Source organism: Capricornis sumatraensis, chromosome 9, assembly GCF_032405125.1.
Source record: "Capricornis sumatraensis isolate serow.1 chromosome 9, serow.2, whole genome shotgun sequence".
Lineage (NCBI taxonomy): Eukaryota > Metazoa > Chordata > Mammalia > Artiodactyla > Bovidae > Capricornis > Capricornis sumatraensis.
The window spans coordinates 30,865,848-30,893,592 of NC_091077.1; the positions used below are offsets into that span (position 1 = coordinate 30,865,848).

The 27,745-nt window shown below is 35.0% G+C and overlaps 1 protein-coding gene across 1 annotated transcript in view; it reads right to left on the reverse strand.

The window, feature by feature from the left end:
* The window catches only part of SNX2 (sorting nexin 2), a 61,573-nt gene that overhangs the window by 10,418 nt on the left and 23,410 nt on the right, over positions 1-27,745 (reverse strand). Inside the window, exons 2-11 of the mRNA XM_068979634.1 lie at positions 20,947-21,064; positions 16,686-16,849; positions 15,361-15,427; positions 14,972-15,015; positions 13,416-13,557; positions 10,306-10,384; positions 4,767-4,842; positions 3,716-3,829; positions 3,370-3,463; positions 1,742-1,947 (exon numbers count right to left, since the gene is read on the reverse strand). Coding sequence (XP_068835735.1) covers positions 1,742-1,947; positions 3,370-3,463; positions 3,716-3,829; positions 4,767-4,842; positions 10,306-10,384; positions 13,416-13,557; positions 14,972-15,015; positions 15,361-15,427; positions 16,686-16,849; positions 20,947-21,064 — 1,104 coding nt within the window. The remainder of the gene's footprint in view (positions 1-1,741; positions 1,948-3,369; positions 3,464-3,715; positions 3,830-4,766; positions 4,843-10,305; positions 10,385-13,415; positions 13,558-14,971; positions 15,016-15,360; positions 15,428-16,685; positions 16,850-20,946; positions 21,065-27,745) is intronic.

Sequence of the window (27,745 nt, forward strand, 5' to 3'; positions counted from 1 at the left end):
TAGTTTAAATTTAAAAACAAACAAAAAATAAAGACCAAAAAAATTATGTCATTCATAATTTCTCAACTCCTTTATGAAATAGAGTTGGGCTAGGTTTCAGTAGAAAATTAATCTGAAACAGCTTTATGCATCTTAATGTATAACTTGACCACAGACCATACTAATTTAGTATTTCCCAAAGGGTGTTCCATATATGTGCAAGGACATTAAGTGGAAAAGAATTCCTGTTCATATGAATTTGGAAGCCTCCAGATTAAACAAAATGTCTATTTCATTTTTTTACTACTGGACAGTCCTGAGCTTTTAAAATGTACACTGAATCCACAAGACAGGGATATCACAAACATTATCTCATAGACTTAGTTGACTGTGGTACATTTTTCAGTGTCAGTGTGCTGTAGGAAACATTCTGGGATGTGAATATAACTGTAACTTCATGAGATGCAAAAATCCAGTAAGAAGGTAGAGGCAGTATGAGACAAGCTGTTTTTGAAGGATGAGCATCCATCACACAGGAAGAATAACACTGAGAGGAGTCTTCTCCCAGGTTAGCTCTTCTCAGCATGTACTACCTCTCAGACAGTGCCAAGTGTCCCTTTTCGAACCCACAGGTTTTTTTCTGGAGGTGTTATTCTTCCTAACAACAGCTCTCATGCTAGTGGGAGTTCTGAAACGAGGTGAGAGTAGGTGGCAGAGAAACAGGAACCATTATCTATAAACTGGACTTCTGTGTATCACAAGTTGCCTATTTAAAATGAAGTATACTCTAATAACTATATTAACATCTTTAAATAACTGAAAAGAAAAATTAACCACCAGGAATATGAAGAGTGACATCTAAGAGTAAATACAAACAAAACTGGTAATTTAGCAAACCCTAAACCTAAGAAGGAGCCTCTATGCAGTGCTAAGAACCCTCTAGCAATAACCGTCATTAGCCTGAGAACAGAATCACCTAGAAGATGCAATGCATCAATGTTCTGATTATAGATGAGTATCAATCTGATCAGACTTAAGCTGAAAAACTTTTGTGTAAGAAAGCAAGGAACAAGGTTGCATTAACTTTCTAGATGTCTGAATTCAAAGTAAACTTCCAGTTCCCCTTATTCCATAACTAATGTTTGTAACAATACTTCAAAGACACTATAAGATCTTAAAAAGTATATTCCAAAACATGTAATAGACAAAACAACAGTTCAATTATCTGAATATTGGAGATATCTGTAAAAGACTATTTTTTATTAGTTAACAGGATTACTTTCTCAATTATTCAGAAACTTAAGACTGCTCATCCTCAAACATTACAACTTGAAAACACAGTTCTTTATCTAATCTAGCCCCATGTCATCTATAAATACATGATGACCACACAAAATGTTTTCTTAGAGTCTAAATTCATGCTAAAGTCACCATTAAATATATTCATGCAACAGTCAGTCAGTTCTGGTTTTGTCTGATTTAGTTGCAAATTTCTATATGTAAATATGTAAGTAAGTATGTATTGGTTTTACCGTATTTGGCATCCTTGGATCCCTTAAAAAACATCAATTCTGTCTATGGTATTAAGCCATGGGGAAGAGAATATTAAGTTATGAATAATCATCTTGAAATTATTTTATACATATTAGTATAGTCATGTAATTTACATACTTAAATGCATGCCTATAGGAAATCATATTCTTCTTATAAGCAAAAAAGTGAAGTATGAAAAATTCAAGGAAGATTACAAAATAAAGCTTACTTTCACTGCAGCAATAAGACGAATGTAGTCACTAAGTAGTTCTGAAAACATATAAAAGTCAGCAAAAGCTTGTTCTTGATGTAACTGGTCTATCTTCTCCTCAACCTCTGCAAGCTGAGACAAAGCTCTAGATAGAGCAGTATGATCTTCAGAATTACCTAACATGGCAGCACTTTTAGCAAAAGCAGCTGTGTTGGCTGAAAGTTCTGAAATAGAAAAGCATTCATTTTTAGTGTTCACTAGTGAAGTTCTTAAATATTGCACTGATATTTTACATTCTCTTTAAATTTTATCTATTTACAAGCTGCTCAAATATTTACATTGTAAAGCAATATGCTCCAATTAAAAAATAAAAAACATATTTAAAAATAATAACATGAAAAAAAGTCATTAAAATGCCTTGGACATATAAATGTCAACTGTTCAGAGCTGTACTGAAAATTTAGAAGTACACTGCCTATACTCCTAGGGTATAAACTATGTTTAAAAATTTAATATTAATAATCTCCCTTCCCATTCTCCTCCTAAGTGCTTCTCTGTCTAGTCCTAAGACAAAAAATAAATATTTTTATATGGAAAGCACTGGGAACACTCACAATTGATTTGTATTACAATTATCTGGCCTTTAAACATGTATTTATCATTGAAAATAGCAATTTTTATGAGATTATTATTTAGCACACAGGAAGAAAACAAGACAAAACTGTATATATAATTCACATAAATCTTATTCTTTTTTTCTTTGTGTGCAACACCAATGGTTAGTGAAATATTAAGAATTTTTGAATGTGATCATTTTAAACACATCAAACAGAAAAACAGATGTCAAGAACTAACGATTACTTTGCCTGGATTTGCTCTGTTGCTCTGCATTTCAAGAAGTTCTCTTAAAGAACCATAAAATGTTCCCTAAGAGAATATAAATAGCAAAAACTGTTATAAACCACTTTCAATAAGTAATATATTAGTAGATTTTTGTAATTACTTTTTTTTGCAATGTATTACTGATAATGGCACTTACAGGTAATAAATTATTTACTAAGTGGTTTAGAAAGTATTCTAGAAAGATAATTACTTACTAAGTGCTTCAGAAAGGTAGTTCTAGAAGTCATGTATTCTTTAAAAATAAAACCAAAAACATCTCACCATGGAATAAAAAATTAGAACTCAATTTTAAAATGAATTTTAAACACTCCCCTTTCTGGGTTTTTAAATATTGTGGCTGAAAAATGAAGCAAATGCTTCACAGTTCTTTAGGAAACATAGGCACAAAACCACATTTTAAAGACAAATTTCAAATATCAATTTTTGAATTTCATTCTTTGAGTTACCAATAAGACATCTTCATTCATTCAATATATGCTTAACACACACAGAGTTAATTATCAAGCAGTTTTAATCTAAAATTCAAAATATACTTTTACAAACCTAAGATTTTTCTCCTTCTAAACTAGAAGATTAAAATACAACAAAAAATATTAACAAAGTTGAAACAGAAAACATCCTCTTAAAACTTTAAAATGATCACATTCATTTCACAACTTTAAAATAATCATTTTTAATAAAATTTAATAAAATATCTGAATTAACTTACAGTGTTAAACATATAAATAACAAGACAAACAAACCTTTTCTATGACAGACCAAGGCTTCAACACTGGCATGAAGTTTCCTAAGTTGCTGATCCAGATTTTCAAATTGCTGCTGCTTTTCCTCAAACCACTAAGAGAAAAATGAAAAATGGAGCTAATTTAGCCAGAACAAACCAGTGTAAATTAGGTTACCAATAGCAAGCTACATTCCTTGTTTTAAAGTAACGAATTAACCATGTATAACCATGGTGGTCAACTGATGTGCTGAGAACTACACTCAATAAGCAAATTAATATCCTATTTTCTACTTGTACAGCTTTAAAATGCAATTGTTGGGCTCATTAATTCATCTCATTATTCAAGTCGAAAAATCAGCTCTTACTGCATCCGATTCATTCATCTTGATTGTCATTTTGTTGACAGCGTCGGCAGCCTTGTTCACCATCCTCAATATTCCTGCTCCACTCAGAGCCTGTGTATTAACTGCTCTAGGCAGCTGGAATTGAATGACAAATAAGGGCAAACAAACCGGTTAAAAGCCTAGAGGTTTAACTGGCCACAAAAGGGACTGCCCCCACATAACACCCCCGAAAAAAAAAGAAAAGAAAAAAAGGAGGTTGTATTTTCTTCACTCTCATACATTTCAATAGTGAGATCTAATTTCTCAAATACACTACTTGTACATTCTCAAAGGAAAACTTAAAAAATAGACTTTCCATTTGTTTTTCTTCTGCACGTTTACATTTAGATGGAACAACACTCGGTTTGTCAAAATATATTAAGAAATTGCCAAGCACCTTAACACTGGCCACCTGTTTGCTAGCAGATATAAACTGTTTAAAAGGAAAAAAGGAGAAAGTCTTGAGAAAAATCTCCTTATGCTTAGAGCTGTGCGATTTGAAATTTTTTTTTTTTAAACAATTCTGGACTTCAAGAAAATTAAAAATATCTCATATGGTAACAATTAGAGGATAAAATGTGCCAAATATAAAGATCAGCATGGTTATAATTAAGCTCTTTCAAATCACACATTTCCATTTCAAAACCTTAATAAGACTATTAGAATATAGATATACAAACCCACATTCAACTATCTCTAAAATGAGATCTGAATAAACTTATTTCAACACAATGTCTAAACAATGACTTAGGGTATTAAGAATTAGACTATTTGTAAGCTATTCTTTTAAATCTGGTTTTACTATATTTCAAGGAAGGGAATAATCATCCTACAATTATTGATATGAAGAAGATATTTTGCTATGAATTTAGTTAAGTAATTAATGCACTAAGCAAAAAAACCCCACAACACATTGCTTTATTCCACTTATTAATGCAGTTGTTTACTGAATACCTATACTTATATATAATTACTACACTGATAATCATAAATGAGAACATTTACATATAAAAATTTAAAGTAGAAATAGTACCTCCGAACTTTCTAAGAACTGCCTTAAATCAGGATCCTGTAGTAAAGTTGGATGCTTTACTGTTCTTTGAAGATACCTAGATTTAAGAATAAAATGCTCCTTTATTTATCAGTAGCATCTTATTTTAAATCTTATTTCAACAAAAGAATATTTAAAAATTTAAAAAAGATGCTTTCTGTTTGCTTCCTATCAGTTTGCTTTCATTCTAATTATGTAGAATTTTACAGTAATTTAATAATTAAAAAGCTTTGCATTCATCTTTTGAAAATCTATAATTATGTAAAAAGAGGCACGGTAGTGGGGTAGGGGTAGGAATGGAGAGATGCGAAATTACTTACCAAACTTCTCATTGCAAAATATTAGAGTTAGGGTACATATCTAAGTTTGTCAAACAACTCTATCTTTTGGCAGGTCAGTATGTCCCCAGTCATTATTATATATATTCTAGTAATATATATATTACTAATTAGTCCAAACTATTTTTTTTAATTGCCATCATTACCAAAATGGAGAATAGCCTACCAATTTTTTCCCCCTTGGCAGTAGATTTAAATTATCAAGTCAGTTTTGATCCTCATTTGATAAGGACTAAATTTTTTTCAACATTTCTATTTCTAGGGTTTTGCTATTTTTGATGTTTTCCTTATACAACATCACATAAAATAAAAAGTAAAGAGAAACATCACTATTAAATCATTATCAGCTTACTTTAGTAATTTTCCTTTACGAGAAAAGGTCAAACTCTGACGGTCACAATAAATTACCAATTCTTCTTTCATAAGAGATAAAATTCCACTATTTGAATCACTGCTACTTATCTAATCCCATTTTTTAAAAATTGCTCTTTCCCCAGATTAATAATTACATGCATTAATGTTTCAATTATAATAATCTGCCTAACAGTTAATATGCCTTTATTCTATTTACACAGAACAGATTACAGAATATGCCTAAGAGTTTCTGGGGAAAAAAAATAAAAAGCTCAAACGTTAACTTCTGTTTTTATATATTTAAATAAAATACTTACCATATTAAACTTCATTTTAAGTCAACAGCTTACGTAAGGGGTCATTATAACAGAAGTGGTATTTAAAAAAAATATTTGCTGCTTAGTTTATGAAACTAAAAAAGAGTACAGTAGGAACACTAATCCTGTAAGTTTGAGAAACGTTGATACTTTTCCACTGGAATTTTACTTAATTTTAACACTGAAGTTCTCTAGTACTACTCTAGCTGAGTTATTAAGTTGTTTAGGACTGTGTACTGTTTAAAAGCAGTTTGCATAAGTTGTTCATCTGAGTGCACCAAACAGCTGGTAAGTAGCAAGCACTTAAGACATTCATAAAATGAACAACCAAGGAAGACAAAATATCTAGTACACAACCTTTAAGAAAAATTGCAGTATTTCAAACATAAATGGAAATAGCTAATACTCCTTATATTCTAAAATAACTTTTAAAAGTTGAGTTCTAGTGAGAATTTTTGAGTTCTACTAAGTGAGAATACTAGTCTCATGCAATATTCCAAGAGAAAGAGTGTTTCTATAACCAAGAAAGTTTGAGATATATTACATACATATTCCTTTAAGATTCATAGTGAATAGCAGCATATTAAATGCTGTGAGAAGTACTGCAGGAAAAAGATCTGGTTTAACTTTGTTAAAGCATATATTAATAAACCTCAACTGACAGTAGATTTCTTTTTTTCACCTTAAAACATACTAGCATTTTGAGGAATCAACATTGAAAAACTATGTTCTAGAAAAAGACAATAAAACTTTCTTAAGAGTTACATGAAAATAAAGAGCAATTAACCACTTTAAAAAGCTATTAAACATACATAATGTTAAAATTAAGAAAATAAACATAAAACGGATTTTTAATTGATTAACTACTTGTAACTATACACCAATTCAGAATTAAGGTCAGAGAAGGTTATAGATATGTAGAAGAAAGATGAACAAAAACGAATGTAGGAAGAACACACTGAAAATACAATAAAAAAGAGGTATTGGGGAGCAGAACAGACACTGAAGGAAGACATAAATGAAAGATGCTTGGAACTGATGAAAAGTAAGTGTCAGACTCTGCAAGAAGTGGTCAGCAGTTAGTTCTTAAGATTTGTGCTAAGGAAAGGTTATCAGTATATTTATAATCACTAAGGGCTTTCAACTGCTTCCCTGGTGGCTGAGATGGTAAAGAATCTGCCTGCAAAGCAGGAGACCTGGGTTTGACGCCTGGGTCTGGAAGATCCCCAAAATCTGGAGAATTCCATGGACAGAGAAGCCTGGAGGGCTATAGTCCATGGGGTCGCTTTCAAGTTTCTACTTACCAAAACAAAATAAAGCAGGTTATACAAAAGGCCTGAGAGAAACAGAGTTAAAGATATTTCTCTTGCTTTAGACTCAAAGATAACAAAGAGAGACCAAGAAGGCAAAAAGAAGCTGGGTCTCTGATGACATTCATTTGTTCATTCAACAAATATATCTTGAGCATTTACTACACATCAGTTACTGTTCTGAGTACTCAAAATGTATCAATGAACAAAAGAGAACAAGATTCCTTTCCTACTGAAGCTTATATTAGAAAAAGAAGACAGACAACAAATCATAAAAATTATGTAATATGAGATAAGATGGCAAATGCTGTGGAGAAATGAAAAGACAAGTAGAGAAAGGACAAGTAAGTGGAATCAGTGAAAGTGAAAGTCGCTCAGTCATGTCCGACTCTTTCCAACCCCATAGACTATGTAGTCCGTGGAATTCTCCAGGCCAGAATAATGGAGTGGGTAGCCTATCCCTTCTCCAGGGGATTTTTTACCAACTGAGCTACTAGGGAAACCCAATGGGATCAGTGGTTGATGGCAATTTAAATAGAATAGGTCAGAAAAGGTGATACCTGAATGCCTGAATTTTAAACAGGTAATGGAATTAGCCATGCGGATACCCCAGGAGCAAAAGCTTTATAGGATGTGCTACAGAGGATAGGGGAGTGAAAACCCAGGTGAGAAAATGCCTGGGATCTTTGAGGAGCAGCAAAAAGGTGAGTGTGGCCTAGAGCACAGTGATCAAGGAAGATATGAGATCAAGTACGTAACAGAGTGAGCAGTGCATGTCATGGAAGATTTTACAGGTCATTATAAGGATTATGGCTTTTATTGAATGAAATTAGATGCGTGTATGAGTGGGGATGATTCATGTTTTAAACAGATGACACTGGTGGTTATATTAAAAAAAGATTAGAGGTACAAGGATGGAAACAGGGAAATCAACGCGGAGTCTACTGAAGTTAATTCAGACGTTTCAACTAGCAGTGAACAGGTGAAAAATCTGTTGTCCAGATATCAAAAGGAAACAACAGGATTTCCCGATGAATTTGATAACATTAAACATCTGCCTACCTCCAAACCTTCTGATATGAGTGGGTTAATCAATCTACACTAACTGTTGAGGCTTTGCCAGCTGGGTTTGCAGGTACTTATTATGATACACTTACATTTTTAGAGAAAAGGAACAATGAATTTAGGTTAAATAACTGGTCCAAGACCTCACAGATAGTGTGCAGTGCATAATGGAGTGCCGGTTTCAACACAGAAAGGATTCTAAAACCCTGTACACTTCTTCATGCTACTTTACATTTCTCAGTTTATATTTAGAGAAGTGTATCCTTACTATAGAACAAACTCAATATGCTCATAAGGTAACACACGAAGCACTCATAAGAAAATCAAGTGAGCTATCTTTAGGATACTTAGAAGACGTAGTTTCTGCTTACTGAGTGTGGCACAGGAGGAATGTTTGGGTTCTTAACCACGCCCTTTCTCTTCTCATATTTTAACACCAGATATTAATCCTTTTGCTCAAGACAGTCATCTGGATTCTCAAAGTTCAACAAATAAATAACTATGTAAACGACTACTAGAGCATATACAAAGAAATACATCCTTGACCTGCCAGATCCAACTAGGTTGTGTATCCCACAGAAATGCCTAAATGTTTAAATTTTAAGAAATGCCACAGAAAACTCACAATAAAAATCATTCCAGTTCCTCTGTTTCTGTACCTTTACACCTGTATTTTCTTTAGTTATCTTTTCTAATGTACAATGAACTCATAATACGCTTTATCACTACTGCAAATTCTACTAAGGTATTGATAATATTTAACAAGCAATATTTACTAGTCAAAAAACTATCTTCACAAATACACTAGGTCAAGCTTCAATACTTCCTTAAAACTCTCCTCAGTGTTACATAGTGAATGAAGGTACGGTTTAAGTACTATGCAATGCATTCAAGTTAAAAGAAACGGTGAGTGGAGAATCAAATATGTCCTTGGTACAATAAATCTTCATTAAGTTTCTTATCAAGGATGTCATCCAAAATATTTCAAATTTACTCACAGAAAAACAGGACTGGAAAGGCTTCTCAAAAGGTCATGGTTATACTTTCAGGAAGAACTAAGTGAAATCAAGGCAGTACATTATCTATCTTTATTCTTAAACATACTCAGTCTATGACTTCTTTCACAACAGAATCAGTTCTAATGCCTAAATTAAACTTCTATTGATGCAATTTAAATCTTTTTCCAGAGTGACTGCTAGTCTCACAGACATAATCTCATCTTTTAAGTCTTCTCTAACATAAGATTTTAAGTTGCACACTAGCTTTTCTTATTATGAATTGTTCAAACCTGACTTTACTGTGGCATTGTTTAAAAACTGAAATAATTTATTACTAAAATCCAGAAATATGTTGTCTCACAAACAGTTTTAAAAACTAATTTATACCCAGTAGATATATATGCTATTTCCTAAAAACTGTCCTTATCTACTCTGATCACTAATTTTAAGCCAAGAGAGAAAATAAAACAAATAAGCAAATTTGATTAAAATTAAAAACAAACAAAAAAAAAACCTATGAAAGTAGCAAGTATTTTAAATCTAGGTAATTATCAACTATAAGGTGAACTTTAAGATAGTTTTGAACTTGTTTTCTCACATTTTCAGCATAGAAAGGAAGAAATGTTAAGATTCTGGGAGTAGATGCCTCCCATCCATTTCTCTTGAGTTGGCCACAATGAACCCAAGTCTTCAAAGCCATAGGAAACGTGTCAGGTCAAGAAGCATGAAAGAAGGTACAGTATGTGTGTCTATCAGCCCTTAACTATACAGTCAGTTCAAGCACTGACTAACCCTGCTGTACTTTCAAATCACAATCAACTATAAAGAACTGAAGGAGGGAGCACAAACCTAATTTTTCATTGCATTTAATAATATTTCAATATCACTATTCAAAAGAAAAATTATTGTAGATAAAGACAAGTATCACTTTGTTATGAGAATTAATAGAAACAGAACAAGATGACAGTACCACATTTTTTAATGGACCAATTTTCTTTAAAAAAGCTTATAGCACTCTTAAGAGTAATCGAGTGGTACTTCAGAATTTTCATACTTAATAATATACTTGTGCCACTTAATGGAATCAGACTTATATTACTGAAAAAACATGAGTAATAAACATAGCTGATTAGAATTACCTTTCAAGAGCTGCTCTCCTTTTTTCTACAAATTCTGTGGATGATGAATCTTCTTTACCCACCTTGACCTTGGTCATGCCTTTGAAAAAATTGAATGAGATTCACGATTTTCTACTACCGAGAAACATTCTTTTAAAATAATTTCTGCATAATTTGGCTTCCCTGGTGGCTCAGAGATGGTAAAGAATCTACCTGCAATGCAGGAGACCCAGGTTCAATCCCTAAGTTGGGAAGATCCCCTGGAGAAGGGAATGGCTACCCATGCCAGTGTTCTTGTCTGGAGAATTCCAAGGAAAGAGGAGTCTGGCAGGCTACACAGCTCATGGGGTCACAGAGTCAGACGCAACTGAGTAATTAACACTTTCACTTTCTGAATAATTTAAAATATATTTGAACTTGACAAAAAAGTGTCAAAAATTATAACTAGTATCATATGTTTGACAAATTAATATATATACTTGGCAAGTACTTTTAATGTAAACAGATAAAGCAGAGGTTGAGCTATGTCTGTAGTTTTCCAGTTTGGAATCCTTATTTTACTTGATATATATTATACTCCTGGTAAATTAAAATGTGTTTGATTGCAATATGCATAATGGAGTTCAAATTCATGAGTTTAAGCTCATTTGATATTTTTCTCTCTTATGAGCAATAATTAAGTCTTTACTTTAGTACTAGAAAAATAAGTATCATCTGTGAATATGCTAAGTACTTCCACTGCCACAGATTTTAAGAACATGTTCTTGTTTATTTACTGTATCTGGCTTTATAACAGCTGAAATAATGAGCTCTTTCACAGAACCTCTTTTAATTTAAAAAATAAAGTCATGTGCAAATTTTTTCTTAGTTAATGTATTCATTTTTAAAAACTGATGGACAATATGAAACTTTAAAAATGACTACTTTTCCACTTGATTTTCTGCCAAGAACTTCACAGAACAATTTATTATCTACCTTTAATAATAGCTCAGACTTTATGCACACATTTAGAGGAAACTAACTTGACTTTATCTTTTATTTAACTACATTTATTTCTCCTGCTGATTTCTTTACTTATATCTTTTTTTAAACTGCATTTTATATGGTTGCCTCAAATTCTTCCAATCTTTTCAAGCTAATAATTAGTGGACAGTTGAAGATTATTAGAGGAAAATATTAGTTTGAAACACAATAAACTTGGCATGAAAATTGAGTTAAAAATTTTTTTTTCCCCTGGCTCAATGTTTAAAGACTAGTGTATCTAGTCACCAAAATGAGAAAAATTATTTTGTTTTTCCTCTTTTGATATATTAAAAACAGTTGTACAACTTAAAGCTAAAGAAAAAAGGATAATAATAAATAATTTATGATAAATGAAACAAGTTCACTACACAGATAATGGGAGGCCAAAGGATACCACTGCAACAGTTTAGAGAAATAAAATTATTAACTAGACTAGCAGTTCACATGGAGAAGGCAATGGCACCCCATTCCAGTACTCTTGCCTGGCAAATCCCATGGGCGGAGGACCCTGGTAGGCTGCAGTCCATGGGGTCGCTGAGAGTCAGACATGACTGAGCGACTTCACTTTTACTTTTCACTTTCATGCATTGGAGAAGGAAATGGCAACCCACTCCAGTGTTCTTGCCTGGAGAATCCCAGGGACGGGGGAGCCTGGTGGGCTGCCGTCTATGGGGTCGCACAGAGTCGGACACGACTGAAGCGACTTAGCAGTAGCAGCAGTAGTTCACAAAGCATGGTTAGAATATCTGGAAGCATTCTGAGACCTTTCTGAGGAGTGGCAAGGGATGTGTACAAAAATCTATCTTCATAATACACCACACTGTTATTTTTGTATTTTTTACTCTCATTCTTTCATTGAGAACTCAGTGGAACTTTCCTAAAGTTATATGCTGTGTTGTATTACAAAAGATAGAGTGCGAAGCAGATGTGAAAATAAAGCTATTTTCTATGAAGTCAGAAATTAAAGATTTTGCAAAACTGTAAAAAACAAAAAAGGCAAGCCATTCTTACCACTTTTTTGCCTTACAAAAATAATTTTTCTCAAAAACCTTATTTGTTAATAACAGGTTATCAGTTTCTTACTTTTAAGTCAATTAATAAACACAATTTTAAAATTCTCACGTGTAAGTATCAAGAGATATAGCTCCAAAAGCAAAAGCTCTTTGAGGCCCTTCAATAAATCTGAATACACAAGGTGTCTTGAGACGAAAAAGCTGAAGAACTATACTAGATCTCTGAATTTTAAAAATGAAGAAGAATATAAAAATGCTTTTGAATATAGCAAGGTTTCAAAATCATAAAAGATACAGATAAAACTGCTTTTCAAATCAAATGTTTAAAGAGGTGAAAACAGTAAGTTAGAATGAAACATTTCAAATATATTTCAGAATAACAATCATATATATAAAAAATTGATTTATATAAAAACCTATGACTGGGAAATTGGTTCAAGATGATGGAGAAGGAGGATGTGCACTCAACTTCTCCTGAAAGAACACCAAAAATCTATCACTGAAAAGAAAGAGTGGAAAAAATACTACAAAATTTTAATGGCGGGACAATAGAGGTTTTCCTCTTTTGTAATATTCTGCATATTCTTAACTAAGTAAGGCTTTATTACCTGTAAAAGTGAAATGTTTTTAAATGTTAAATTGAGGTATGTAATAAAATGAGTTTAAATAGCTCCTGTGTGAGCAAGGCTAGATCAAATCTTTTTGTACAATGTATAGCTGAGCATGGAACATCTCCAAGTCCTCAGAAAAATGTTAATATGCTAATAATATTAAATATTCTCTAAATGTTACTCAGTAATAAGGTACTCTAACTACCCTGAAAGTTTTTAATTGCTTTCATCTTGCTAAATTCCAACTTAGTATTTAACATCATCACATTGTATAAATCAAAATCCTTAGGTATTAGAAAATAAAATTTTTAGCTATACACTCTTCAGTTGATAAATGACTATCACAAATAGAATATTTAAATTCAGTATCTCTTAAGACATTGATATGTCATGATAGTGTGTGATCATGGAATACACAAATCCATACAATCAAAATTGAACTAGTACCAGTAACAAAAATCAATTTTTAAAGATTTATACTTACCTACTATACTCTTTTCTGGAGCTGGTGGCACAATATAACCAACATGTAAATACTTGCTTGCTAATTTGCTATGCAAACCGAGGAAGTCACTAAATCTTCTTTTAACTGAAAATTCACTTTTGCTGAACATGGAAAGAGAAGTCTACAAGTGAAGAAGAGGTATTTCAAATTTTGAATACTGAAAAATTATTTAAAAATTAATGTAATACATAATTGTGAATATGCATACACACACACAGAGAGAGGTCTATATTGCAAAAAAAATCTAGAGTAGCTAACTAATGTGAAACAAAGATTTCTAACAACTGAAAAAACCCCAAATCACAGTTGTTGCTGTGTTGTTTTTTTTTTTTTACAGAAAACACCTGCTTTATTCTACACTTAACTCATCTCACTGACTCTACCTGTATTTATGCTAATGATTCTTAATCTCTGACCTTTACCTCTAGCCTAGATCTCCACTGGGCTTCAGTCTGATATAGTCCAAAGGAAAACCTCCATTTAAATTGCACTGCCATCTCAATTTCACCATATTTTCCCCTGCTGGAAAAGTGAAGGGAACTTCTCTGTATTGTTTGCTATTATATTCTAGCTTTTGGAAGACAGCCTGACTCCAAGGTATATAAATAAGTATCTGTTTAATGAATTAACAGATTTCACTCCATACTGTGTTCCTCTCTTTGTATTGCTTTTTCTCCAGGATCATTCCAACAAGCACAGAGTTCCTCTAGACAAAGACTCAGGCTTCCCTCCTTCCTCACTTCTTACATCCAAGCTCTACTGATCACACCTCCTATATAACTCAAGAAACCATTTTTTTCACTCATCCCCAGAACCAATTCCTAAGTATCACTTCTCACAGTAGGACTGCTGCAGACCCCCTGTCTTTAAGATTTGAAGGTCTACAATCCCTTTAAGAATTGCAACTGGCTCAACTGCCTCAACTAGAGATCCTGACCTTTCTTTTTATTTTGGCCACACTGTGCAGCACGTGGAATCTTAGTTCCCTGACCAGGGATTGAACTCACATACTCCCCAGCAGTGGAAGCACAGAGTCTTAACCAGTGGACCACCAGGGAAGTTCCCTGACACTTTTATCCTCCCAATCCAAACTGAGTCAGAGAAAGCTTTCTAGAACAAAAATCTCAATGTGCCATACTCTTGTTTGAACTTCAATGGTTCTCCATCATACAATTCCTAATGTGGCTGTTCATAATAAAGGCAGGCTTACTGCCAAACAATTTAATCTGGCACCACTTCCTACAGGTCCTAGAAAGCACAATGTTTTCTTATTTCTGGCTTTTATACAAGCAAATCGCTTTGCCCCCTTTCCCACCCGCAACACTTCTACTTTGTCTAGATTAGATCCCTTTCTGCATAGCCTCCCAGAACACTCTCTCTACCAAACCACTCACGACTCACTCTGACTATTTATGCGCAACTTTTACTGGATGATAACCTCGTAAAGACAGTGATCACGTACACTTTAATCACTGTGGTATCCTCATACTACACAGTGAGGACTCAGTATTTTTTTAGAGGAGCAAAAGGCTTACCTTTGTCGTTACTCTATAAGCCATGTAAGCATTCATGCCATCACCTATAAGAAAAGCCAAGCTATTAAAAATCATAAGCTTAACACACAAGGTAACTATGTGAGGTAATATATTAACTTGATTGTGGTAATCATTTCATAAAATATTAAGCTAATCACATTATGATAATTGTGATGTGCATACATCCTAAATATACATCATTTTTATTTGTCAATTATTTCTCAATAAAGCTGGGGGGAAAACAAACCACCAAGCTGCCACAAGTTTAAAAATTAGAAGCATCAATTTTAATATTGTAACAATGCATATAGTTAAGAAAAACAGCACATTAACAACCAAGTTAATTATTAAAAAGAAGCAAGTACAAAATATAATAAATGTTGACTCACCAACTTTCTCTGGATCTGATACACCAATTTCTATATCAAAAACATCTCCATTTGCTTCTTCTTCAATCTAGGAAAATTTTTTTGGTATTAAAGATTCCAATTTGTATTATCATCATAATAGTAGTAAGTATAATTTTTACCATCTATCTTTTATTAGGATCACTGCCACATGAAACAATTTCAGAGTCACTCAGCACTCTATTTCTGAAAATCAATGAAAGCTTTTACATTTCCTGTCTATGTGAAAAATACACACACACACAAAGACAACAGGAAAAAGATAATTAGGAGAAGTAACAGAAAGTCTTGTGTTCCTCCGACTCCTCAGATGTAAAGAAAACTTCTGGAGGAATACTGTGGAATATTTTTGTTCAATCTTCAGATGCAGACTATGAAGATAATTCCTTATTTTTAATATTACAATTTTTCAAAGCTGTATCTCTCCTCTTTAAAAACCAGGAAGTAGCCATTACTTCTGCCAGTAGAATCCTACATACTTGCATACTTGAGCATCATGATTTCTCTAATTACCTAGTAAACACATGTTCTTCCTGAAGCCAATAAAAGCGCTACAAAGCTCACTGAGAAAAGAAGAAAATGATAAATCCATAAGGCTACAGAGAAGCACATTTTATGCCATTGTAAGTAAGCAATCCCTGTTAACAGTAGTTCTGAGGGAAAGGCTTGTCATTTTCAAGAAGAAAACACAGGAACTGTTCAATCTTTCAAAATTTAAAAACAACATTAATATTCCAGGACTTCAGATAAGTATGTTTTTCTAATGATAATTTTTTTCAAAGTTGCCCTACTGCACAGATTTTTGAAAGTAAGCCTTACCTGAACTGTAACATACGTAAAGCATACAAATCCTAGGTATATAGCTCAGTAACTTTTACAAAGTAAACACATCTCTGTAACTAGAACCGAGATCAAGAAAAAACAGCATCATTAAGGCCCTCACGCTTCCTCTCCACTCACTACACATCCCCTGCTCTGCGAACACAGTGTCAGTCGCTCAGTCCTGTCTGACTCTGCGACCACATGAACTGTAGCCAGCCAGGTGCCTAAGTCCATGGGACTACTATGGTAAGATCACAAATGACGTAAACTGCCTGACTTGAGAAGGAAAGTGATGTATTCAAGTTATTGGATTAAAAAGTGTGGGGATACATTTAGAAACCAAATCATCCAACCTCTTCAGTGTTCTTTTTGGAAATGTCTAAAAGGCTTTGATTACAAATGACGGACAGCAGAGAAATGCTGGGTGGGGAACAAAAAAAAGTATTATTTACATATTAATTTAGAATATAAACATTTTTCCATACCTCGTCCCTGGATCTATCAAAGATCACAGGAGCAGACATACTCTTTGATTCAATTCTGGGAGCAATGAGTGTTGTGGGGGTCACAGGTGTGACTGCAGGAGAAGGTTCTGAGGAGAGTATAGGTTCCCTTTCTGGACTATCCAGAGAAACTTCCTCTGTAGCTTCTAGATACAAATTAAACAAGTTAGTTGAGGATACTGGTAACAAGCAGAGCAGGCAACGAATTATGAAACTTTTATATGACCCATAATATTAAAATATTATTTTAAAATGATTGTTATAAATAATTTATGAATCCTTCCTTAGTGGTTTATTTAAAACTTTAAAACCAACAGTGACTTTGTTGATTTTAGGAAGAATTTCAGTAAGTCAACATAGTTATCTATACTAGTGGTAGGGATAAAGCTAGAAGGAAAGCAATGATGTGAATAATTCCACATTCATCTGTGTTTGGATCTATAATGTATCTAACACTTGTGGTAACTTACCTTCCAAAATCTTGTATTCAGGCTAACATTATGATTCTTTTATACACAAACACAAACTTTATAGCGGAGAGCTGCTCAGAACTATCCCAACTGGGATTAAAAATCTGTTATGCAAAGTCCACAAAGTAATCTAAAGCAATTAACTGCTAAAGGTTACAGGATATTAGCTGAATACACTGGAGAAGGCAATGGCACCCCACTCCAGTACTCTTGCCTGGAAAATCCCATGGATGGAGGAGCCTGGTGGGCTGCAGTCCATGGGGTCGCACAGAGTCGGACACGACTGAGCGACTTCACTTTCACTTTTCACTTTATGTACTGGAGAAGGAAATGGCAACCCACTCCAGTGTTCTTGCCTGGAGAATCCCAGGGACGGGGGAGCCTGGTGGGCTGCCGTCTATGGGGTCGCACTAAGTCGGACACGACTGAAGCGACTTAGCAGCAGCAGCTGAATACACAAATATACACAAAGCAATAGGTGTTTAGGTTTTCATTTAAAGTGCTTGTTCATTTGAAAAATCTAAAACTAAATATACTTATAAACAAAACAAATCAATAAACTGAGTGTCTAAAAGCTATGTAACACTGTGCTAAAGGCAATGAAGAAACACACAAGTATCATACCTGCCCTCAGGGAGTTTATAATCTAGTTGGGAAAACAAGATATAAGCATGTGGAAGGTTAAACAACAAAAGACAAATAACAGCCAAGAAAACAATATAAAGAGCATAACAAAACATTTAACTGCTATATGAACTATAGGAACAAACTATAATTTGAGTTGAGATGGGAGAGAATAATCTAGGCTGGGGAAAATAGGGAATATTTTATGAAACCGAATTGAAAAGATATGAATGGATTTAAAAAATGAGGGAAGCATTCCACAAAAATGAAACACAGTTGACCCTTGAACAACATGGGGGTTAGGGCCACCAACTCTCTACACAGTCAAAACTTTGAGTCTAACTTATATTTGGGCCTTCCATATACATGGCTCCTTTGTTTTAGAGGTTCCACATTCTTGGATTCAATCAACCTCCAATCAAGTTGTACTGTAGCATTTACTAATTTTAAAAAATGCGTATTAGTGGACCTGAGCATTTCAAACCCATATTGTTCAGGAATCAATCATAACTGAGTAAGTTAAAAGCAAAGCCAGAAAAGTAAAATTTATAATCAGTGGCCAAAATAATAACCACAGTTCTGCTGGTTTACAGAACTGATACCAAGAAAAGGCAGGCAGGACTGTAAGTGAAACAGGATGAGATCAGTGGTTTCTAACCTGAGGTTCTTAGATTCCTCAGAGTTTGAGAAGGTGGTAACAATAGACAGTGAGCCATTTTAATACCTCAAGAAGTATGTCAGTAATAACATATATGTTATTTACGTGAAGCAGTAAGATACCTCTTAAATTTTCTACTTCTTTGAATTAAGAGGTACAAACTACTATGCATAAAATAAATAATCTACAAGGATATATTGTACATCACAGGGAATACAGCCAACATTCTAAAACTATAAATGGAGTATAAACTTGAAAGTCACTATACTGTACACCTGAAACTTATGATATTGTACATCAACTATACCTCAATAAAAAAATAAGTCAAAGTTTTTCTTTTTTTACAGAAAAAAGTCCCATATATGCTAAGTACAAAGATTAACATTTCCTTGAAAGAGACACTTTGAAGGTTAAGTGTAAACTGATTGTGTCAATTTCAGCTAAGTAACATTTCACTCATACCACAGACACCAGAGAATTTTTCAAACAAAGGAATACTCCTTAAACTTTGGATTTGGTATAATCTGCTGAAAAGCGTAAGTGAAATACACTAACTACCCTGGCAGAAGCAAGTTCTAAAAGTCTAGGACAATTTCAACACTGGCAACTTGCTCACCCTCACTTATTCCTCTAGGACAGTTTCCTAAAATGTGTTCAGTGAAGCTTAGCGCAGGATGGTACTGATGGTGGAAAGGGGCTCTCTAGTTACCCATGTTTGGTGAACATCCTATAAGTAAGCTAATAACAGTAACAGTCATGCTTGAACTTTTTCTGATGCCACTTCTGACATAATAATAGTATTTGAAATGCTACCCAAAGTATATTGGCATACATACCAATTACAATCTAATCTCATTATGGTTTTAAAACCAGAATGGCTAAGTCACTAGAGCAATACCTATAGTTTCTTCTCTTATACAGGTCTTAGGAAACCTAATGATGTCATTATGAAATGTAGCTGAGTTTAAGACAAAAGATAAAGCATAAAAAGTGTCTGCGGATAACAAAAGAAACAGATGACTATTTTTATTGCTTCATCTCTGTTTCTCCTTAAAAGCAAACAGAAACCCTGACACTAACCATGGATCAATCACTGTGTTTAGTATACTCTGCACTAGGTACACTAACACAGAAAAGACTTTTCTAGTTGAGCTTCGTGGGCAAATATCACTGCACAGTGCTGACGTGGCAGACTGATCAGCAGGGCACACTGTAAACAAGAAAACCATCTTTCCTATGCATAGACCCAGAGTTCTGCTGTAGAGTCTTAGCACACTCATTAACATAGAAGTCTGAGACTTAAAGACTCTTTAATAAGATGGATAATGTAAGTGTTCTATTTATGACCCTCTACTATTAGAGGAATAACCACAATTTTAGATTAGCAGCTACTTTTGTCATCTTTCAGATTAAAACATAAATGCCATGAGGAAACTTCTAAGGATCTCCTGGGAAAAAGTCAATGAAAGAAAAGAAAAGGGAGTATTACAATTTTGGTTAACTGTCATTATACACTAAGTTGTTAGGTAGCTACAGAAAAGGGTGGGAAGGTGACTGGGTAAATGACTGTCTTCACATTTTAATTTTCTGACATGAATTCATAAAATACATGAATTCACCTGCAGTGAAAACTTTTCATACACTAAACAGGAAATTATATGGACCTCTGTCATAGAGGACTGTATTTTTAAATATACTTGTACTAAAAAAATACAAGATGGTTTCAATATTCAACCACTATAAAAGCTGAGGGAGGATACATTATCAAGCTTTAACTCAAAGAAAGCCAGTTTAGGTAAATTAAGCTCTTAAACACACAAAGATTTACTATTGCAATTATTTGTGCCATTAATTCTAAGGAAGATGCTGCTTTTTAATAGCCAAACATAAATTTGTATTTAAATTTTAATCTTAAAGCAGATAATTGTTTTGAAGAGGGTCCAATTTTTTAAAGGTAGAAAGAGACTACACCAAATCCTGCCCCCATATTAAAAAAAATTCCTGAAGCATCAATTTATTCACCTAAAACTGAATCAAAATGGAACCCATGGTAAATACTGAAACATTTTTATTAAAACAGATTTCAAATATATTTAGATTATAAATAATTTTTAAGTTCAGAGTTTAATTTTGCTTTGTGATAAATTGTAAATAGTAAGAAAGAATATAATCATTGCTATTTCTCAAAATCTGAATGCCACAACCATTAGTTTGTGTCCAAGTACTGCTTGAAATAATCAAATTATTAGTGTAACTTATTTCCAAACGCTTAAAACCAGAAAGGATCATATTCGTGCTTTTCGCAACAGTCTTTATTTTTCACAAAGCAAAGTAACTAAAATTTCCTGTCCTCCTAAGTTGTTAACAAGAAAAGCCATCAATAGTACTTTACAGAAAATGTTAGTTTTGTTTTAAGAGAATATTTTCTGATAGGATATATGCTACAAATGACAATTACTTAAAAAAAAAAAATAAAGGTATTTACAATTACCTGCAAAAAGATCTTCTCTGTCATCATCTTGCACAACTTCTGCAGGTTTTGGACCATTGGAGTTTGTACTAATATCTTCTCCAAGAAAGCTAGCTGGATCTGGAGATGATGGACTTGACTGTTAAAAAAATAATTGATAACAGATTGCCATGTTTGTCTGTTATAATTATGTCTCCAGATACTATAGAAATAGAACATTCTCCTGATAAGCAGAGAAGAAAGAATAAGAACAGCTATTTACAGTTCCTCCTCTGAGGGTAAGAAATAATCAAAAACACACTTTCACTCACCTTCTTTCTTAACAAGAAATCACTTAAGATTTAAAACAGAAAATCTTTTCCAGTCATCCAGTTAGATATACTAATCTGTCAAGTTTAGTTATAATTAACAAAAACAAATTTTAATGTTTTATATAGTATAATATCATATAATAGTAAAAATCAGACCTTGCAAATATGTTGCATGAATAAGAAGTTCAAATTAATACTTTAAGAAAAAGGTTTAGCAGTAGTTGCCTTAAGACTACAATTATTCTAAAATTTCTGTATTTTGAAACTAAAAAATTCCCACTAATTTAGATTTATCACAGTTTTCTTATAAATTAAAACTAGTACTAAAAAAATACATAACACAAAAAGGAAGTTGTATATATCAAAAGTGCACAGCTATATATTTTCAAAACCCAACACACCTGTGTCATCAGCACCCATTATCAAATCGAAAAGCTCCACTCATGCTCCCTCCTAGGCTTTACCCTCTCCCAACCCAGGCTGCCACCAACCAGGATTTGTTTTTCCTGTTTCTGCTCTTCACACAACTAGAATTATCCAAAACAACATTTTTTTTTCTGTTTGTTCTTTGACCTTAATGCTATGTATACAAGACTCTTATATTGTTGCATGTAATAACAGAACACGCATCTTTGTTGATGTAAATATTCCACTGTGTAAATACACCACAACTGATCCATTCTGCTGTTGATGGGCATTTAGGTTTTCAAATTTCATTACCAGTTTTTTACCGCTACCAACAGTGCGTACAAACTGTCCAGCACATATATCTTTTAGCAAACAGTGAACAAATTTCTGTTTGCTATGTACCTAGGAGTGGAATACCTGAATCACAGGATAGGTAAATGTTCTGCTTTAGAAGATATCACTAAAAATCTTCTAAAGCAGTTATATAATTCACACTCACCCCAGTAATACAGGACTTCCCTGTAGCTTGACAGTAAAGGATCTGCCTGCAATGCAGGAGACCAGGGTTTGATCCCTGGGTCAGAAGATCCTCTGGAGAAGGGAATGGCAATGCACTTCAGTATTCCTGCCTGCAGAATCCAATGGACAGAGAAAGCTGCCGGGCTACAGTCCGTGGGGTTAGAGTTGGACACGACCGCACGACTAACATACACACACCAGTAATATACAGAGCTTCCAGCTGCTTCACATCCTTGTCAACACTTAAATATATTTCATGTTTTCACTTAAGCTATTATGGAGAGTATAGAGTGCACGTTACTGTGATCTGAATTGGCATTTTCCTGATGAGTAATGATGGTGAGCAGTTTATGTTTAACAAACATTTGGATATCTTCTTTTGTGAAGGGTCTCTTCAAGTATTTTCCCTATTTTTTTTTATTGTTCTTACTGATTTGTAGGAGCTCTTTGCATAGTCTAGATACAAGTTCTAGATATGTATCACATATGGAAGGAGAAAAAAATTTCTCCCAGTTTGTACTGGTGCCTTTCCACTTACTTAATGGTACATATTAATGAATAAAGTTATTAATTCAGTTCAGTCGCTCAGTCACGTCCGACTCTTTGCGACTCCATGAACTGCAGCACGCCAGGCCTCCCTGTCCATCACCAACTCCCAGAGTCCACCCAAACCCATGTCCATTGAGTTGGTGATGCCATCCAGCCATCTCATCCTCTGTTGTCCCCTTCTCCTCCCACCCTCAATCTTTCCCAGCATCAGGGTCTTTTCAAATGAGTCAGCTCTTTGCATCCAGTGGCCAAAGTATTGGAGTTTCAGCTTCAATATCCATCCTTCCAATGAACACCCAGGACTGATCTCCTTTAGGATGGACTGGTTGGATCTCCTTGCAGTCCAGGGAACTCTCAAGAGTCCTCTCCAAACACCACAGTTCAAAAGCATCAATTATTCAGTGCCCAGCTTTCTTTATAGTCCAACTCTCACATCCATATATGACCACTGGAAAAACCATAGCCTTGACTAGATGGACCTTTGTTGACAAAGTAATGTCTCTGCTTTTTAACATGCTGTTTAGGTTGGTCATAACTTTCCTTCCAAGGAGTAAGCGTCTTTTAATTTCATGGCTGCAGTCACCATCTGCAGTGATTTTTGAGCCCAGAAAAATAAAGTCATCCACTGTTTCCCCATCTATTTGTCATGAAGTGATGGGACCGGATGCCATGATCTTAGTTTTCCGAACGTTGAGCTTTAAGCCAACTTTTTCACTCTCCTCTTTCATTTTCATCAAGAGGCTCTTCAGTTCTTTTTTCACTTTCTGCCATAAGTTATTGATTCAGTTCAGTTCAGTTCAGTCCCTCAGTCGTGTCCGACTCTTTGTGACCCCGTGAATCGCACTATGCCAGGCCTCCCTGTCCATCACCATCTCCCGGAGTTCACTCAGACTCACATCCATCGAGTCAGTGATGCCATCCAGCCATCTCATCCTCTGTCATCCCCTTCTCCTCCTGCCCCAAATCCCTCCCAGCATCAGAGTTTTTTCCAATGAGTCAACTCTTTGCATGAGGTGGCCAAGGTACTGGAGTTTCAGCTTCAGCATCATTCCTTCCAAAGAAATCCCAGGGCTGATCACCTTCAGAATGGATTGGTTGGATCTCCTTGTAGTCCAAGGGACTCTCAAGAGTCTTCTCCAACACCACAGGTCAAAAGCATCAATTCTTTAGTGCTCAGCCTTCTTCACAGTCCAACTCTCACATCCATACATGACCAATGGAAAAACCATAGCCTTGACTAGATGGAACTTAGTCAGCAAAGTAATGTCTCTGCTTTTGAATATGCTATCTAGGTTGGTCATCGCCTTTCTTCGTAAGCGTCTTTTAATTTCATCGCTGCAGTCACCATCTGCAGTGATTTTGGAGCCCCCAAAAATAAAGTCTGACACTGTTTCCACTGTTTCCGTATCTATTTCCCATGAAGTGATGGGACCAGATGCCATGATCTTCGTTTTCTGAATGTTGAGCTTTAAGCCAACTTTTTCACTCTCCTCTTTCACTTTCATCAAGAGGCTTTTTAGTTCCTCTTCACTTTCTGCCATAAGGGTGGTGTCATCTGCATATCTGAGGTTATTGATTAATTAGTAAGGGTAAATTATCAATTTTACTTTAAGGCCATTTCTAATTAGTAAGGTTTGTCTTATCAGTTTTTTGAGTAAACTATCCCCTATGGCATAAGGACATTTCTTTACAGCTTTCAAAAACAGCTTAAATTCCTTATGGGGAAATTTTAAAAAGCAGTTTTCTTTTCTCTCAGGAGCTCATTATTATAGCTCCAAACTCTCATAAAGCTAGGTGTCTACTCACCTTAGCATGTTTTTCTTGAAGGAACTTAAAAACAAATAAGCTTTTCCTATAAGCTTTTTCCAAAGATGTTCCTGAAAACCTCCTCTCTAATTGAGTATGGTTAGGTGAGTGGTATATATGCTTCCAATGCATATCTGTTTCTTTTGTCCTAATTTCTCTTACCACACTGTATTACCATTATTATCTATTTATAGACAACCGGCTCTGTATGGAAAGAAGAAATGTCTTATTTTATTTCTTTTTACCAGGTTCCTGGCACCGAACACTCAATGACTATCTGTTAACGCAACTCTAAGAAAATAACTATGAATATGTGTAAAAAATGGCATTTAGTCTGTCAACCAGACTGTCTAATATAAAGTTTGAAATACCCTTTAGTACATATACGTAAAAATAGCAGAGTGGCTCCAATGCCCATTCACGGAAATACAGAGGAATTGCTGCAGTTTGAGGAATAACTAAAAAAATTCTACCCTGAACATAACATTTAATGAAAAACTAAGGGCTTTCTCACTATGAGCAAGAACAAGGCAAGGATGTCTGCTGTCATTACTGCTTGTCAACATCCCACTGCAAGTCCAAGCTAATGCAGTAAACATAAAAAAGGAAACAAAATCCAGAAAAACTGACAAAAAAGGCTTCCAGAACTAATAAACAATTAATTATAGCAAGGTTGCAGGATACAAGGTTAACCTACAGAAGCTAACTACTTCTATATACCATCAACAAATAGAATTTGAAATTTAAAAAGAAAAAAATACCATTTACATCGGTACCCAAAACAACTAAACACTTGGGAAGGAATCTAACAAAACATGCACAAAATCCCTATGAGGAAAACTAAAAATTCTAATGAACAAAATTGAAGAAGAGCTAAATAAATGGAGAGATATTCCATATTCATGAATAGGAAGACTCAATACTGTCAAGGTGTCAGTTCTTCCTGACTTTGAACCACAGATTCAATGCAATACCAATCAAAATTCCAGCAAGCTATTTTGTGGGTATCGATAGAATGATGATAAAGTTTACATGGAGAAGCAAAAAACCCAGAAGAGACGGTACATTACTGACCGAGAAGAACATGTGGGAGGACTGCAGCTGCCTGCCCTCAAGACTCACCGTAAGGCCACAGTCACTGACACAGTATGGCACAGGTGAAAGGACGAACCTAGAGATAGGTTCACTTAATATAAGCGAGTCCTTCATGGATGGCGGTCTTGTGGCAAAGGGGCTTGTGTAACTCAATGAAGCCATGAGCCATGCCATGCAGGGCCACCCGAGAAGGACAGGTCACAGTGGAGAGTTCTGACAAGACACGGTCCACTGGAGGAGCGAATGGCAAACTATTCCAATATTCTTGCCTTGAGAACTCTGTGGACATTATGAAAAAGTCAAAAAATATGACACTGGAAGATGAGCCCTTCAGGTCAGAGAATGTCATATGCTACTGGGGAAGAGCAGAGAAATAGCTCCAAAGAGAAGGAAGAGGCTGGGCCAAAGCAGAAACAACACTTAGTTGTGGGTGTTTCTGGTGTTGAAAGGAAAGTCTGATGCTGTAAAGAACAATAAAGTATAGGACCTGAAATGTTAGGTACATGAATTAAGGTGAACTAGACTTCACTTTGACTTTTCACTTTCATGCATTGGAGAAGGAAATGGCAACCCACTCCAGTGTTCCTGCCTAGAGAATCCCAGGGACGGGGGAGCCTGGTGGGCTGCCATCTATGGGGTCGCACGGAGTCAGACACGACTGAAGCGACTTAGCAATAGCAGCAGACATGGTCAAGCATGAGATGGCAAGCGTAAACACTGACAACTTAGAAACCAGTGAACTAAAATGGATGGGAATGGGTGAATTTAATTCAGATGACCATCATGTTTACTTCAGTGGGCAGGAATTCCTTAAAAGAAATGCAGTAGCCCTCATTATCAACAAGAGTCTGAAAAGCAGGACTTGGGTACAATCTCACCAAGAATGATCTCAGTTTGTTTCTAAGGCAAACCACTGAACATCACAGTAATTCAAGTCTATGTCCCAAGCACTAATGCTGAAGAACCTGAAGTTGAACAGTTCTATAAAGACCTACAAGACCTTTTAGAACTAGTACCAAAGAGAGATACCTTTTTCATCATAGGGGACTGGAATGCAAAAGTAGGAAGTCAAGAGATACCTGGAGTTAAGAGGCAAGTTTAGCCTTGAAAATGAAGCTGGGCAAAGGCTAACAGAGTTTTGTCAAGAGAGCATGCCTGTCATAGCAAACACGCTCTTCCAAAAACAGAAATGACAACTCTAGACAAGGACATCACCAGAAGGTCAATATTGAAATCAGTCTGATTATATTCTTTCCAGCTGAAGATGGAGAAGCTATCTACAGTCAGTAAAAACAAGACCTGGAGCTGACTGTGACTCAGATCATGAGCTCCATATTGCAAAATTCAGACTTATTGAAGAAAAGTAGGGAAAACCACTAGGCAGTTTAGGTATAATCTTAATTAAACCCTTTTGACTGTACAGTGGGGGTGACAAATAATTCAAGGGATTAGATCTGATACACAGAGTGCCTGAAAAATTATGGATGGAGGCCAGTAACTCTACACAGAAAGTGGTGACCAAAACCCAGCCTAAAGAAAAAGAAATGCAAGAAGGCAAAGTGGTTGTCTACGGAGACCTCACAAATAGCAAAGGAAAGGAGAGAAGTGAAAGGCAAGGGAGAAGAGGAAAGATATAACCAACTGAATGCAGACTTCCAGAGAACAGCAAGGAGAGATAAGAAAGCCTTTTTAAGTGAATAATGCAAGTTGACAGAGGTAAACAACAGAATGGAATAGACTAGAGATCGCTTTAAGAAAATTGGAGATATCAAGGGAACATTTCATACAAGGATGGGCAGGATAAAGGACAGAAACGGTAAGGACCTAACAGAAGCAGAAGAGAGTAAGAAGACATGGCAAGAATACACAGAACTATACAAAACAAGTCTAAATGACCCAGATAACCACAATGGTGTGGTCACTCACCGAGACCTCCTGGAGTGTGAAGTCAAGTGGGCCCTGGGAAGCATTCAGTTCAGTTCAGTTGCTTAGTTGTGTACGACTTTTTTGCGTTCCTATGGACTGCAGCACGCCAGGCTTCCTTGTCTATCACCAGCTCCCAGAGCTTACCTAAACTCATCTCCATTGAGTTGGTGATGCCATCCAACCATCTCATCCTCTGTCGTTCCCTT